This window comes from Acanthopagrus latus, chromosome 13 (assembly GCF_904848185.1).
Source record: "Acanthopagrus latus isolate v.2019 chromosome 13, fAcaLat1.1, whole genome shotgun sequence".
Taxonomy (NCBI): domain Eukaryota; kingdom Metazoa; phylum Chordata; class Actinopteri; order Spariformes; family Sparidae; genus Acanthopagrus; species Acanthopagrus latus.
In genome coordinates, this window is record NC_051051.1 from 12,726,132 (window position 1) to 12,741,938 (window position 15,807).

Sequence of the window (15,807 nt, forward strand, 5' to 3'; positions counted from 1 at the left end):
GGTATTAAAAATCACCCCTGAAAAAAAAAAAAATATACTCACAATGTCATCCTCATAGTCGATGTCTGGCTCTGAGGGAGGGGTGCTGTACTGTTTACTCTCCAGTCTCATCTGCAGCTGTCGCACCTGCTGCCTCAGCACCTCCACCTCCTGCTTGTAGCCTGCCTCGATCTGCCGCAGCCTCTGCTGCACGGCGTCCATGGGCACCGGCAGTCCGTCATCGTCCAGGTAAGCTGGGGCCTGCGGTGGGGGAGGGGAACTGGAAGCGGAGGGCGAGGAGTATGACACCGGCAGGAGCTGATGTGCTGCCAGGGAGTAGCTGTTGAGGGCAGCGGCAGCAGGCCCGTACAGGCCGGTGTAGCCTGCACTCCTGGCAGCAGACAGCCACCCAGGCTGCAGAGGGCTGCTGGGACAACAAAGAGCCTCTCTGCGGCAGCACTGGGACCCATTGGCGATGGCGAAGCCCTGGGAGCGGAGCAGCTTGTTGGCAAGCCGACGGCTCTGGTAAGTGTTGGGCTGCAGGGCCCGGCTGACACCAGAGTGACCGGCGCTGCTGCATGCGGACTGGACCAGACCCTGGACGCTCTCCCAGTGGGAGCCAAACAGGGACAGGTCTGAGAGCTGGCTCTGGGAGATTAGGTGGCGAGCTGCTACCTGGGTGCAGTCTACAGGAGTTAACACACGCTCTCTTCCTTTTACTACTTCTGTCCTCGTGTCCTCTTTCTCCTTCTGGGGTTGAACCTGTGGCGGTGACTCGGGCTGTTCCTCATCAATTAAATTATTCTGGGTAACATCCTGGTTCTCTGCGGGAGACAGGGTGGGGGGAGGTTCTCCCTCACCTGTGAGAGTCTCAGTGGAGTCCTCCATGGGAAGGGCCTTCTTCAGAGTCATCAGATCTGCAGATTCAGGAAGGCCGTTTGCTTGACCACTTACTTGGCCGTCAGTGTGGCCGTTAAGCAGCGACTCCTTGCCGTTGCAGGGAAGAGGTAAGCACGGCTCGGATTTATGAGAGGGTGACGTGGGGCTCTCAGCAGTCCTACAGGGGCTCTCAGCCTCTAGTGGAGGTGGTGGGAGAGGAGGGTTGGTGATCTGGGGCAAAGCTTGCTGGAGGACAGGAGTGGGGAAGGGAGTGTGAGCGAGTGCAACGTCTGTACTGAGAGGGACGGGGGGAAGAGGCAGGGAGGGCAGGGGCTGTGTGGTGAGGCAGGGCTCCTCCAGTGCGTCCTCACAGCTCTCTGCAACCGGGCCGTCCTCTGGAGTCTTGGCAGGACTCTGATGAAGAGGTTCGCCTTCGTTGCTGTCCAGTCCAGTGTCAGGTACGACCTCACCAGAGATGTCTGCCGAGGTTTCTTCTGTGGCTGGTGAAGGCTCTAGGGCAGAGCGACCCTCCTGGCAGTGCTTATTGAGGTTGGGGTCACTGGATGTACGTGTCAGGGGCACCCCGTTCTCAAAAGCTGACAGCAGGTTGTCCATGGAGCGGGTCTTGGGAAGTCTAGAAACATAAATGCATTTAAACAAAAAGGAGATTTCTTCTTCAATGATAAAATTCTCCGTTTAGGACACTAGAGGGCAGTCTGTTGAAAAAATGTTGAATTTGTTTATTTTAATTCATGGACCTTTAAGAACAGTATGTACAGATGGTAACAAATCAGGTTTGCATCTAACAAACAACACACACACCTGTCCAGAGAACGGGAGGTGAGTTCATCTCCTGCGACACTCATGGGGAGGTAGAGCTCCATAGAATCGTCCACAGCGGTGCAGGGGGAGGAGGTGGGCAGGTAAACAGCTGTCCACAGCTGTAATGCTCGTGTGTGGCAGACTGGCTGCAGCACCTGGCAGATGAGGACAATCACACAAGGTCAATATAGAGAAATGACGGGGCCTGTTAGTGCTGAAAAAGAAAATTTGTGGATGAAATCCAGGCATTCTATTCATTACTCATCAATCACACGACTCTCTGCTTAGGGTCTGAGAGAAATAAGAATAGACAAGTGCTGATTTTCACTACAGTCTATAAATACAAACGTTCCTTTATACAAGAAACCTTTTTTCTTACACAAGCTAACACTCAGTTGTTACCATGTCAAGACACTATAAAAACTTGTAGGTACCATATCATGACTGGGGATATAGAGGAAGTTCTGGAAGTTCTTGTTTCCGCTGCGAAGCAAAGACCACACAGAGCAGGTGCGTTTGTAGATGTTCCTCGCCTCCCTCTCACGAGCGTTGTTGCACAGGAAGGTGCCGTAAAGACACGAGTACGTGTGCTGCACCAACTTGACCTGGACACACGGGGAAGACAAAACATGAAGTCGGGCCTTCACACTGGCAATGATTTACAATTTTCTTGATGTTTGACAGTGCTCTGTAAATTCAATGTGACAACTGGTTGAAGATTAATGTGATTAGGTTAAAGAAATACAGTGATGGTTATTATTCTGACTGGCTTTCACAGACAGTGGCTCAGGGATTATAATGGTATGCAATAAGAGATATCAATCAAACATTAATTTGCAATGTATCTTTCTGATTTTAAGATGGTTTCATGTAGGGCTGCACAATATACTGAAGAAACTCATGGTGGGATGATTCTGACAGATATTATATTCATTTTAGGTTTGTACCCAACAAACTAATTTTCTGAACATGATTTGTCGGCAAGCGCACCATAGTTCGTAATTCTTGTTTTTTTTGTCATACGTTACCTATAAAAAATGACATTCTGGGAATTAGATATTACACTATAGTGCAAATTTAATTTATGAAATTAGTTTTATGAAATGCCAGACAACATGTCACTTATATTGCAGTTTATTGGTAAATTTGTCACTAAAAATGTATTCAGTCAATGTTCCAAGGACGGAGAGAAGTAAAGAGGTGCGTCTGACCACCCACCAGGAAGGCCTCGTTGAACTCAAACAGACAGGGGAACTGTTTGAGCAGCTGGTGAACACAGTCCAGCCACTGCAGGAACACGGGACACTGCTCGCTCACATCGTCAGTGTTCTCCTGGTGGCCACAGCGGTCCCCAAACTTATGACCATAGTCCAGCCAATCAGTCTCCACGAGCACCTGGAAGCCCTGTGGACAACACGGTAGTCAGAAGATAAGTATCGCAGTGCAACAAAAACTATACCTAAAAGATTTAGCATTGTACTCCACTGACAGATACACTCTATTTTATTGTACATATTCTCCCTCCTTGGCACTACATTAACCACAATGCAGCAGACAGTTCTGTCAGAGACAGTGTATTATGCTAGTAGCAGCTAATGTAGCCAAGGCTTTGAAGACAGTTTTTCCCATGGTGGCCAAAATGTGTTATTATATCATCACACGATGCACCTTTTCTCATAGTCTAACATTGTAAAACAAGCGTCTGTTAAACAGTGGATACATTTTTTTTGAGCATCACAACCCCCGTGAAATGACTTGTTTCACTGTCAGAATTTGAGTTAAATTATTGTATCCTTAACACCTCCATCGCTGTGTCCAGGAATAAATAATTGGTCCATGATGACGAGTGCGCTACAAAGGTCTGGAAAGCTCCACACCAACAGATTTTGATCTTTGATTTTCAATCATGATGCCACCTCAAGGGACATAGCTTGACCGTGTTAGACTCTGACCTCTAATGTCCTGTAGTAGGGGTCCAATAGGATCTTGGCGAGGGCTACAATCTGCGGCGTGCGGTCCCATCCGTCTGAACAGTGCACCAAGACGGGACGGCCTTCCCTCTCCACCGCTGAACACACCAGAGTGGCTGCCTTCAGCATGACGGACAGGTGCTGCAGCCAACGGGTGCTCTCAAGTGCTGAAAGCCAGCTGGAAACAACAGAGGGGGCTGATTATATACAAATCTATACAGGGACTGTCCCAGCTTATGAACTGATCTGAGCATATATAATGTATACTAACATCAGCTTTGGTTACTCAGGTTTAATTTAGACTGGGTTATCAGGCTGACAGAAGGAGAAGAGCTCTGACCTACATCTGTGGAGGTCTCCCTACGTCATTACACACCTTTATCAGAATAACAACGTGCCTCAAAATAATCTGGCACGACGTAATAGCAGCAACCTACGTACTATGCATAAAATCACATATGTAGCACACAAGGAGTCACACAAGTAAACACACTAGTCAAACACACAGAGCTGGTAAAAACACACAGATGTAAACATGGAAACACACTCTGTGTGTACAGACAGACAGCTGGCCAGACCAGCAGGAACAGGACTGGACTGTGGCAGTGTTCCCATCTCTGTGTGGTGTCGCCTTACTGTGAGGTGAAGCAATCAGAACAGGCAGAGGGAGAGGGAGGCACAAATGAAGGCAGAGCCACTCAGAGAGAAAGGTCAAACAGATCGACTTACTTTCCTGGATCTGGAATCTGACTGCAGACGGTCCGCAGAGCCTGGAAGCTGTTCCTGATGGCGTGGATGTTGGCCATTCCCATGAACATCACCTCACAGTTGGGGTAGTACTCTAAACACAAAGGAACATAAACTGTGATGAAGGTCATAAGATGAACAACACTAAAGATTGTAGGATCCAGTAGCCTCTTGTGTTCAGATGATGGTGTTTGATTTCAACACTGAATGAAACATTCATAGTTTTTACCATTTACATCCTCAGCAGTCAACTGTCAACTGTAAATGTGACTGTGTGCAGTCACTGGCAGCAGAAATCATTTGTTTCCTGAATATCATACGTGCAAGTTGATATTCACATTAAATGCATAAGGAAGGCATCGAGCAGAGTGAAGCCATCTATGACAGAGCAGCGCTTTCTTTGATAGATGAGCGACAAAAGCAGCAAAAACCAACGTGATTTGAGTTTGTGCGTGCAGCTTCTCCTGAGAAAAAAATGCTCCTGTGTTTACGATTCAGGTAAGAAAAATGTTTTGCCAGGACAACATTTCTAAGTTCTCACGGCTTCCCTACAAACTTTAGGCAAGCCAATTTTGGCCCTAGGGCCCCTCTTTGGTCAGCCCTGATCTTGATAGATAACGGGTTAATCAGAACGTTTTTGATATAAACAGCTAGCTGTTGTTGCTGGAAGTGCTGCTTATCAACGTGGAGTCATCGACTAAAAAGCTCAGTAGAATTCATGCGAACTGCATAGTTGCTGTGGGTGCCACACTTCAAGCAAAGTAAATGATCCATTGTTATCCCTCTCATAATCAAAAGAGTGCAGATCGAAGTCACTCATTACACTTATTTTGCCTGCTAGAATCACTGAGCAGGATCAGAACCATATACACTCATGATAGCTGTTAGTATTGTAAGCACAAAATGTGATGAATGTTGACACGATTGTCAGCTGCTTTCGAGCATGTCTTACAAAATTCATGAAGTTGTTTTCAAATGTTTGGTGGCACTCACCTTCACATTCGCAGCCTCCGCCCTTGGCTCGGTTGGCCACTGCAGCAGTGTATGAGCGAGCATCCAGAATAAGCAGCTTCTGTGGCACAGTGTTGTCATCGCAGCCAGAGCCGCCCGTCAGGGAGGAGTCTGGAGACACAGGCGAGAGGACAGAGAGAAGATTTTTACTGTCATGGGTGGACAATGCTGAGAGAACTGAAGTGTCGGGGAGCAGAACAGAGAGGGAGTGTGAGAATCAGAGAAGTAGCAGAGACATGATTAACAGAAAATGACTCCATTTGTAACCTAGTGAAAATCAATATCTCCTCCTGATGACACAACCACAGCGTTGCTATTGGTAACGATCACAAGTCAAGAGACCTGCTCTGAACAGCACCCATGGAAAAAGACGAGTAATTACTCCAAGGTTACAACTGAGGCTCTTGTCTCTGCACTCAGACTTTGATGTGTTGCCACTCCATTTCCAGCCTGTAGTTGTGCGCAAAGTAATGTGCATGTAACATGCTCAACAAGCTGCAAATGTACTGCTAATTTGACATAATGGCATCATCTTTGCCAAGTCTGAAAATCATCAGTAACATGAACGGATACTGCATGCCCTTTTCTGGGAAAAAAAAAAAAAAAAAAAGGGAGCTTGTAAACAATTCAGGAAAAGGAGTTTACTGCAAATTAGATTAAATGCTGCTTAATTCACTACAAATTGTTAGTAATGTATTTGCTGAACCAGCTTAATGTATGCAGGCACCATTAAAAACAGTGTCTTGCTTGGCTGTTATATTAAGCATTCACTTTGGAAGTAAGGACAATTAATGGGAGATGTTAATAATGGAAATCAGTGCTGCAACACTGCATACATGAATCTGCATTCATACAGTAAGTCAAACAACTATTTACCAAAATCACTGTCGCAGGAGTCGGGAGCTTCCCCGCGTTGTCGGCAGGCTGGCGCTCCACAGGTGCCCTTGGTACCCATCTGACATGCCTTGGCGATGGATGTCACCAGGTACTCGTCGTCCGTGTTCCTCCAGCCCCACCAGCTGATCTCAGGCTGGCTGCAACGGGCGATCACTGCCCCATTTTTCTGGTGCCTGGAGGTCAAGGTTATTGAGTCAGTAAACATAAATAGAGATCTGAAGGAAAAGGAAACAAAATGGTGTAAATATTTGATAGTGTGTCAGTGAACCGACCTGTAGACCACCACTGGGATCCTCTTCCAGGATCGGAAAGAAGCCACGCTCTCCAGCTCCTTGTCAGTGATCCATATTGGAACCAAAAGCTTCTGTGGGTAGCTGGAGCACAGCCTGAGGACAAGAACAACACACATTATTTTTTTTTTTTTATAAAATGTAGTTTATGTTACTGCAAACATTATACAACCAGTACATGAAGGCTGACTTGAGGTAAGTCTGTCATTGAGAAAAACAAAACAAACCAAGACGAAAACAGCGCTTTGAGGTGCAGCAAACAACATTCTTTGACACACATGAGTGTTCTGGTTTTCAGGGTCACTGCAGCATCAAGAACTCTCAGCTCAGGCTGAGAACAAATCACAGAGTGATACTGCCTGACTCCATCTGACTCCATCTGCCTCTACCCTCCTCCTCCTCCTCCTCCTCTCCCATGATACTTTCTTCCATTTCTATTCACCTGCTGACTGTCTGAGAAAGGAGGGGGAGACAGAGGCAGTGTGTGTGTGTGAGAGACAGAGAGAGGGAAAGTGAAATACTGTGCTGAGTCATGGGCCTCAGCAGGCTGCGGCTTGTTTAATTAGCCGGTTGTCCTGTGTGTCTGTCTCCCTCAGCAGGATGCACTCTCGTGGGCCCTCCGAGCAGACTGACCTTTATTTTGTAGCATTTATTTACTCTGACTGTACAGGAGACGGAAAAGTCAAACAATGCACGTACACAAACATACACTCACACACAAACACACGCACATACACAAAATATTTCTGCTTGAGTAAATGCTACGATGTTATTTATTTGTGTGTGTTAAAGACTGGAGTTGATGGGAGTGCTGCAGGCCTGAGAGGTCAGATGAGACGAAGGCAGGCAAGTATTAACACTGAACCATGTTATGTAAGGTATTTAAAGGAATAGTCCACTACAAATCTATCTTTTCAGTATTAAACATCCTGAACAGGTGTTATGCAACACGTAAAAAGTTAATATTAAAGAATTTTGTATTTCCTATGATTATTCGTAGTCTTCCTTCATGCTCTACATTTTGGATCTACATCTCTCATAATGCATTGGGTGATGTCAACAGGAAGTGTTATGCTAGCTGTTAGCCCCATTTTCTTTTGCCTGCGTTTGGTAACATTTTGGAAATTTATCATAATCAAGACCATGACAAATTTTTGATTAGCATTTCCCATTTGTAGAGTACCCATATATATACACAAACACCTATCACTGGATTACTATAATATTGAAGAGAACTAGTGGATTTATGGATGTTTATTCCTGATAGACATCTAAAATAACACACAAGTCATGATTTCTATATGTTCAGTGTAATCTTGCTCTTCCCCCAAACTTTAGCACACATTCAAAACTCCCATTCCCCGACAGATTTCTGACACACAGTGTTGACACATGCCAACACACACACAAGCTGTTAGTCACACAATCTGTTCACTTTGGCGACTTCGTGGTTACAGTGTCTCTGGTCCAGCCTCATCCTTAACTCTGTCACGGCTCTCATAAAGCTCTCTGAAACACCGTCACTCATCATTCACTCTCTCAACAGCCTTGATGACTCTTTATAGCTTCAGTCTTGTGAAGCTATCTGTCACAACAGAGACGTCATGCTATTTATGGTAAAGCGTCTGTGACATACTTGAAGTTGCAGTTTATGTCCGACACTCTCCAGACATTCTGTGTGTCGAAGCCCATCCTCTTCACCTCCATTTCCATTCTCTGACGCACGTGATCACCTGCACAAAGAGGAGAACATTTTCTTAGGAATATCAATATTATATAGCCTGATTGTTCCAAACGTTTGTGTAAAGTTCAGATTTAACTGTTATGTGTGTTTAACCTGGGCGACAGAGATGAACGTGCTGGTCTTCATCATCAGCGCTGCCTCCCAGACACCAAGCATGATAGGCCAGGGCGAACAGGTCTTCAAGTCTGGACGGGTGAGCTATGGACCGGTTCAGGCGTTTGACCCACTCCTGGCATTGCTTGAACGTTGCAAAGTGGCATCTGTAGAGGACAAAATGTGAAAATGAGAAAGATTAGAAACATCCAACAGCAAAATATCTCGTAACATTTTCATATGCATGTGGGACTGGGAGAGAAGAGCTAATTTCTTCAGATGTTCAGTTATTTTCAGCCTTTAAACAGGAGCAATGATTTGGCTGCTTAATGATGAGGAACCAGTATGCTGTTGGCACATCTGCTGCTGAGAATCTCAAAGCTCCACTGGTTTTGAACTTTACAGCTGTCCATGGACAGATGACTCAGGAAATAAAACAGGCCTTTTTTTAATCGAACAGTGTGTTTAAACAAGTGTAAGCATGTTTAGTGTTAGTATATATTTGCCATCTGTCTATATATGCCTGTCTTGGCAAATGACTAGATGCTCAGAAATTAAATGATATCATCAAATACAGCAGCTCCAACTCAATAAATGCTACACAGAACACTATGACCACTTAACACTTAGCCAAAATAACAATAAATGTGACACCTCTCTCTGTATTTCTTATTTCATTCAGTTTCCAATACAACAGATTCTGCACAAAAACGTACGACATAATACATTGAAGCAACAGAACTACAGCATGTATTTGCTCTTCAACACATATCATAAGTGATATACTGAAATTCTCACAATATATAAAAAACGTATTGCAGATGAGGGCAGGTGGCAAGATTACTTGGAAGAGGGGCAATAATCTGTACTTTGAACAGAACGTTCAGCTCTAAGCCTACTACATATGAAGCCTGTAGCCCACAGCCTTATAGATATTAATATAACTTTAATAAAAAAACAAAACAAACGAATAGCCAGGTTACATTTTTGCAATTTGTATTGGCTTCTTTGAGCTAACAGTTTTTCTCCAAAAAGATCATAATAAGAATCATGAATAGTACACAGCTACTTAAGCATTTAATAGGATTTAATAAACACATCAGCATTAGCACATATCAGCTTCAAACAAATAAAACAAAACAGTGAAGCAACAGGCTACATCTACAGTGAGCCTGTGTCTATCTGTCATATAACCGCACACATCCTCTCGCAGCTCTGCCCTTAGGTAGGTACGGAAAAATGATCCCTGTTGGCTGCCTCGGGAACATCATATTGTGTTGAGTTCTAAACTTTAAATTACTATTAACCCAACTACTACAACTAATAAGAATAAAGTATATTCATTATTATCATTCAGCCACTGGAGGGAACAAGACACAGCAGGAGAGGCACAGATTGTATCTACTGTTTGCGTGTTTACTATATAAACGCTCATGGTGAGATCCACTTCGTAGAAAAGTCATATACTGATGCTTCGGGATGGTGACCAAACCTCGAGTCCCAAAGCATCAGTATGTGACGAGTTGGGAATGAGATTCAAACATTCTGAAACGTCCTTACTGAGTCGACTTCGAAAAGTCTCATATGTAAGGGGCTGATTCTAGTACCTGTTTAATGTTTTTAAAGATAAATGACTTACAGTAAAAAAAAAAACCCAATCAATTAAAGAAAGTAATTGTTGCAAATTACATTTCTGTTGATTAACTAATCCATTAAATTAACATGAAGTCTGTTGTCATACTAATGCAAATGCAAACCAAAATAGGAATCATTTACAGAGAGTAGAAATGCATAAAAAAAAAAAACTGTCCAAACTCAAAGCTGCTATTAACGACAACTCTAAGCATGAGAGTACCGTATTTCCATGTGTGTGTGTGTGTGTGTGTGTGTGTGTGTGTGGATAACCCTTAACTGTGAGGACACAAAACACAATCTCCATAATCATTAATGTCATTAAGTAATTCATGAGAAGAGGAGGGAATGATGGAGGATCTACAACAGTGCTAGAATCATATTAACATAATTATAAGTACTGTGAGAGTTGTAGCTGCTATTTTTAAACCTGGAAATATTGATTTGCAATTTTGCGTGGTAGAGTGTGATATAAATTCCCTCCTCGCTGCCAGACAGACATGACCTACTGTATTATTCATTCAAATGGCTACTGTTCTGCATTTACTCTGCTCAATTATGGCATGAATGCACCTGCAGAGTTAATATGATGTCTTAGGTGTGTGAGTGACTGAGCTGCTCTCCTTACCTCACAACTTTGGAGTCTTTGCAGATGATGTGCAGCTGGAACATATCTCTGCTCTCCACACTCTCTATCAGCCTGAGAGGCACCTGTAGGGGGAGACAGAAACGTGCGAGATGATCAGCCTCGTGGCCGGCTCACACGGCAGACAGCACATCTGCAAAGAGGTTACCACCCTCTGGTCTAGTACAGACTGAATCCAGGCTAGATACACACAGTTCAGCTATAACCTCACTGCAGAGGAGAAAAAAGCCTCTGCAGCATATTTTAAATTTCGTTATGATACCAAACCGCAGTCTATTGACTGTTTCTGCTTTCTAAGCTTTCAGGTTATCCTGTGAACTGATGCGTTAACGAAGATTTATAACAGTCACCCACACGGCGTCGTTTTTGGTCAAACCTTCATTGTGCATCTTATAACGAATGAGAAGATACTATTTTATGCCTTATTGCCAATTACAGTGCTTGTTTATCTATTAACTCTGTTATTTTGCAGAGTGCTTCCGACGAACATTACAATTGTCCCTAGCACACTGTAATCGTTTCAAGTGTAGAAGAGCTTACAGACAAAGCTGTCTAGACTGTGGCAGAGGGTGGTGATTTATCATATGGTACTCACAGATATCTCATTGTCCACACCTGGGTATGTCTATAACACAGTGACACCATGGAGCACACACACAGAGAAGAAGGAGGGAGGACACACGACAGGAGGAAATGGAAAAAAAAATAAATATTAAACCAAAAGAAATTCAGGAGACAAAAGGAAATGAAGAGTTAACAGGAAAGAAAACATCAAAGAGGTTGAAAGATGAAGGATAACCAAGTGGATCACGGAGTGTGCTACTTGCAACACACGATCAAGCTGAATGGAAATCATGGAGAGAAAGACAAACACAGACAGGAGCAAAGGGCAAGAAAACAGCTTAGAAGTAAGGGGAGGGGCTGTGAAGGGGGGTGTGGAGGAGAGGTTATGGCTTGTTGCCGTTCATACAGAGCTCATCTGTGCTGTTGGGGTCAGTGCAGGACTCTGTCCAGTAGGAAACCAGTTCACTAGGGACTGTTGGGTGGTGACCTTTGAACTGTGCATTTGTCTGACTCTCTCCTGCTAAAGTATGCCAAGGTGAAGAAGCACTCTGAACCTCCTGCTGATCTACCCTCACCTCCTCCTCATTTTCAAAGCCATGTCATCTTTTCCTGAAGGATCCGACTTCTGGAAAAGATGACAGGGATTTGGGTAGAAGGAGGAATTTCGCTGCCAGTGAATGCAAACAATTGGCCTGTTTGTCTTTGAGCAAGTTCCTGACGTCAGCAGGAGCGAACTAGTGGACATCAGTGCCAGTGGGGGCCGGGCCTTTGGAGCCTAGATGTCACATTAAACCTCCCCTGACTGGAGATCAGAGGGCCCGCCGCTCCTGTGGTACAATCCTGGTACAATCGGGTCTGTGCCAACTGCACTGGGATATTATGAAAAACGCTTTACGGGTACCTTATGTAAAATAGCTGTGGGTTTATTTGCCTCGTTAGCACAATTATGTGTTTATAAAATTTATATGGGGGAAAAGGAAAAAGCCTATGTGCGTCCAAACTACACATTATATCCTCCTCTCTCCTGCTGTTGGCTCCTGTAATGGCATGGCAGCAGTAGAGATCACACTGACACTCATGCCATTTGGGCTGCAGTGAAATCCTACTTCTGTGCTTCTTCCGTGTGTTTACAGTCTATGACTTGCACTCACATTGATGACAGAGTCCTTGAACTTGATGTGGAGCCGGTAGTTAGAGATGGCGATGATGGCTTCATCGGCATGACCAAGATATTCCACCCCTTCCCCCTGAAGAACTGGGAATGGCACCTGTGGAGACACAAAACAACCAGATTGTTTAAGTTTAAGCAGCATAAACAAGACACCAACACTTGTTTATAGGCTTTATTGTGTCTAGTACACGCAGTAGTGTGTCTAGTTTATTATGTCTGGGACTTAAATCATAACATCCACACTGACACAGTCTGAGGTCGTGACAGATAATCTGTCACACATTACTTAGGCAGAAGGATCTTGAGCTAAAAGTTCAGCCTGACAATGCTACCATGTTAATGTTTAGTATGTATGTTCACTATCTTAGTATGCTAACATCTGCTAATTAGCATTCACCCAAAGTACAGGTGATGTTAATGACAAAGGTATTTAGTTATAAATCAAGGTATTGGATAGGTTAAGATTTCTGCCTGATGATAGAGCTGAAGTCCCCCTTCAGACAAAAATGTGTAATCTACAGTACACCCCCTCATAGCAATGGGACTCCCTGATGGCAGTGCTGCTGCTCCCCCCCCAGCAGGACAATGCACCCTGACACAACACCAAAACTGCTCAGGAAGGGCTCAGGGAACACTACAAAGAGCCCAAGTTGTCAACCAGGCCTCCAAATTCCCCAGATCCCAATCCGATCAAGCTTTTGCTGGAACAAGTCTGATTTATGGAGGCCCCACCATCCAAGATAGAAGACCCAAATGATCCACTTCAAACCTCCAGGTGCAAAACAAAACTCTGACCAGTTGATAGGCTAGATATAGAGTTAGATGATGGCATGAATGTCTGCACAAATAAAATATCAAATAGTTATTAAGATATGCGAGTCTGGATCACACACAAGTCTGGATCACAGTGGTAGACCAAAGAGCTTACTTCCAAAGTGTCTGATATCAGCATCCCTACGGCACCATTTCTAGCAAAAAAGTCAGTTTCTTAGTCCTGTTTGCTTCTTTGATTAGATATTTTCTGATTTTAAATAATAATTTTGCTTACTCAAGATGGCATTGAATCATAGCAAAATCTTGTACAGCTGCTTTGTACCAAGACAAAATTGAACACTGATGCATTGGATTTTCTTAAACAGAAAAAGGTTTTGCAAGAAAAAAAACATGTTGATATTCCTCAAAGGGAAGTATTGAATGTGTCATTCTGGTTTACTTAATGAAACTCAAGTAAAATACTGCACTGGTATTAAAATCTGGCAACAATACCCAGCACTAAACATAACAAACAGCCCCAAGTTCATCCCCGCACCAGCCTGCTTAAGAGCTAAACTCGTAGGGATTGTGGACAGAGAGACATTACAGAAATGACAAAAGGGGGGGGGGCACATGTGGGAAACAGCGTGCATGTGTAGATGTCCAATTAGCACATAGAAGACTTACAGAAGGACCTTTGTGAGCTCAGAGGGCTTGTTGGTGAGTCTGAATGAACAGGCAGGCAGACAAGAGGCAGGACTGGGAGGGAGACTGTCTGCTCCAATGCTGACGGAACAGTCAGGGATCCCAAACTGTCCATTAACATACTTCCTCGTGCCCATTTTATTACAGGCACAGCCGAGGCCAGGTTTTGGCTGCTACGAGACCCCTACATTAAGATAATTGGTTCCCAACAGAGGCTAATAGAAAACATTTTTTAGTTTCACTCTGAGGCAGGGCATTAGCTTTAAAAGCCAATCACCTGGAAGAGACCCACAGCTATGGTTGCCAACTTCTAAACAATACCTCAAATTGAATAAAAATGGAAGCATCCAACTACTTTCAGACCACTCTGGTAATTGTTACTGTACGGTTTACTGTAGCTGCTTTTCCAAGGGATTTAACCATGATGACCTACACCACCTTTCACGGCTGCTGTTGATCTGGAGGATTTAAGCTACAACATTACGTACACAGAATATATCAACCAATCACCTGGCGTAAAACTCTATAATGTGAAGCAGTGAAGACTGTTGGGAGATATATTACAGCTCAGACATCACTCTCTCTTATCTGACAAATTGGGGCTCCTTTTATGCTAATTTAGTCCCCATTTACGTGAACTCCTCACACCTCTCTTACTCATCACTTTCTGTGTGATGTTAGTTCTGCCTGCTTTAACACAATCATAGTCATTGGGGACCACGAATTGCAACTCAGGTCTCGTTGTTTCCCTGCTGGTAGTGTGGACAACAGTGTTGCTTAGAGACAACATTACCTCATCCTGCATTAGCATGCACTGCTGAGTCACGCAGAGGAGGACCCACTGGTGCATGTAAAAAGAGGACATGTAGCGGGGCAGATGGGGGATTATGGTAAGATGTCAGAAAATCAGGCTTACTTGAAACAACATTAGTCACCACGGTTAAAAGCACAGCCTTAGTTAGTGCAGCAAGCACATGAGCTGGATGTGATCGACAGATCCGTAAACACAAGTCAGCGGCCACTCAGTCAGCTTACATTTTACTGTCACGAAGAAAAACAATACTTATAATAAATGGAAAACAAACTATTCTTGAAATACAGTCGATTGGCAAGAGGTCAAGTGCATCAGATTGTTGGTCCAGAGAGCTACGTTTAAAAAAAGAAGAAGAAAAAAATTAAACCCCTGGCGGTTATTACTGCACCTGCTGTTGCTCATCTCTGACTGAAAATGTGTGCGTGAGCCGGGTCAGGAAGCGTGATGAGGGAAGGGTACAGCTTAACCTGGGAAATGGAGCACGCAGTACTCTGTGCTCAGACACCAACGGAGCCATATATAGGCTGCCGGCCCCCTGGCACTGTGCACTAGGACTACTAAAAAGTGGAATATCTACTATCCGAAACGGATCAAATCTGTAACTTTATAACGACTGGCAGGAGAAGAAAGCTAAAAAAAAAAAAAAACGCTTCAGATGCAGTTTTACTACATAAAAAAGGAGAAAAAGAAAAAGCCTTATCCAAGTATTTCTGCATTCATCATGAGTCAGGGGATGTGGGCAATTTGCATTAATTACTGCATCCACAGCAGCAGAAATGGCTGAAATGAGAACATGCAGTGAGTGTGAGTGTGCTGCCTGGCTGTACAAGAAAGCTTACATGTCCTGAAGAGAGTGCCATAGTTAACATGCTGTGCAGACTGGGAGCTGCGTTAAACAAGCAGTGCTCCCAAAGTAGGTGCATGAGTCACTGACAGGCAGCAAGTGCAGCAGAAGATACTGTGTCACGTTTCCTCCACCAAGCCTAAAGCAGCAGAAATATTATGGGGGAGGGGGGAGAGAGAGAGAAAGGGAGAGTGAAAGAAAGAAAGAAAGAAAGAAAGAAAGAAAGAAAGAAAGAAAGAGACAGAC

The 15,807-nt window shown here is 44.1% G+C and overlaps 1 protein-coding gene across 4 annotated transcripts in view; it reads right to left on the bottom strand.

The window, feature by feature from the left end:
- Positions 1-15,807, bottom strand: part of mtmr4 (myotubularin related protein 4) — a 44,018-nt gene that overhangs the window by 3,915 nt on the left and 24,296 nt on the right. For all 4 annotated transcript variants that reach the window (XM_037119389.1, XM_037119390.1, XM_037119391.1 and 1 more), the window contains 13 exons: positions 12,426-12,542; positions 10,693-10,775; positions 8,433-8,599; positions 8,232-8,328; positions 6,578-6,691; positions 6,285-6,478; positions 5,391-5,519; positions 4,380-4,491; positions 3,633-3,828; positions 2,899-3,084; positions 2,115-2,285; positions 1,681-1,835; positions 43-1,492 (listed from right to left, as the gene is read on the bottom strand). In XM_037119389.1, coding sequence (XP_036975284.1) covers positions 43-1,492; positions 1,681-1,835; positions 2,115-2,285; positions 2,899-3,084; positions 3,633-3,828; positions 4,380-4,491; positions 5,391-5,519; positions 6,285-6,478; positions 6,578-6,691; positions 8,232-8,328; positions 8,433-8,599; positions 10,693-10,775; positions 12,426-12,542 — 3,171 coding nt within the window. The remainder of the gene's footprint in view (positions 1-42; positions 1,493-1,680; positions 1,836-2,114; positions 2,286-2,898; positions 3,085-3,632; positions 3,829-4,379; positions 4,492-5,390; positions 5,520-6,284; positions 6,479-6,577; positions 6,692-8,231; positions 8,329-8,432; positions 8,600-10,692; positions 10,776-12,425; positions 12,543-15,807) is intronic.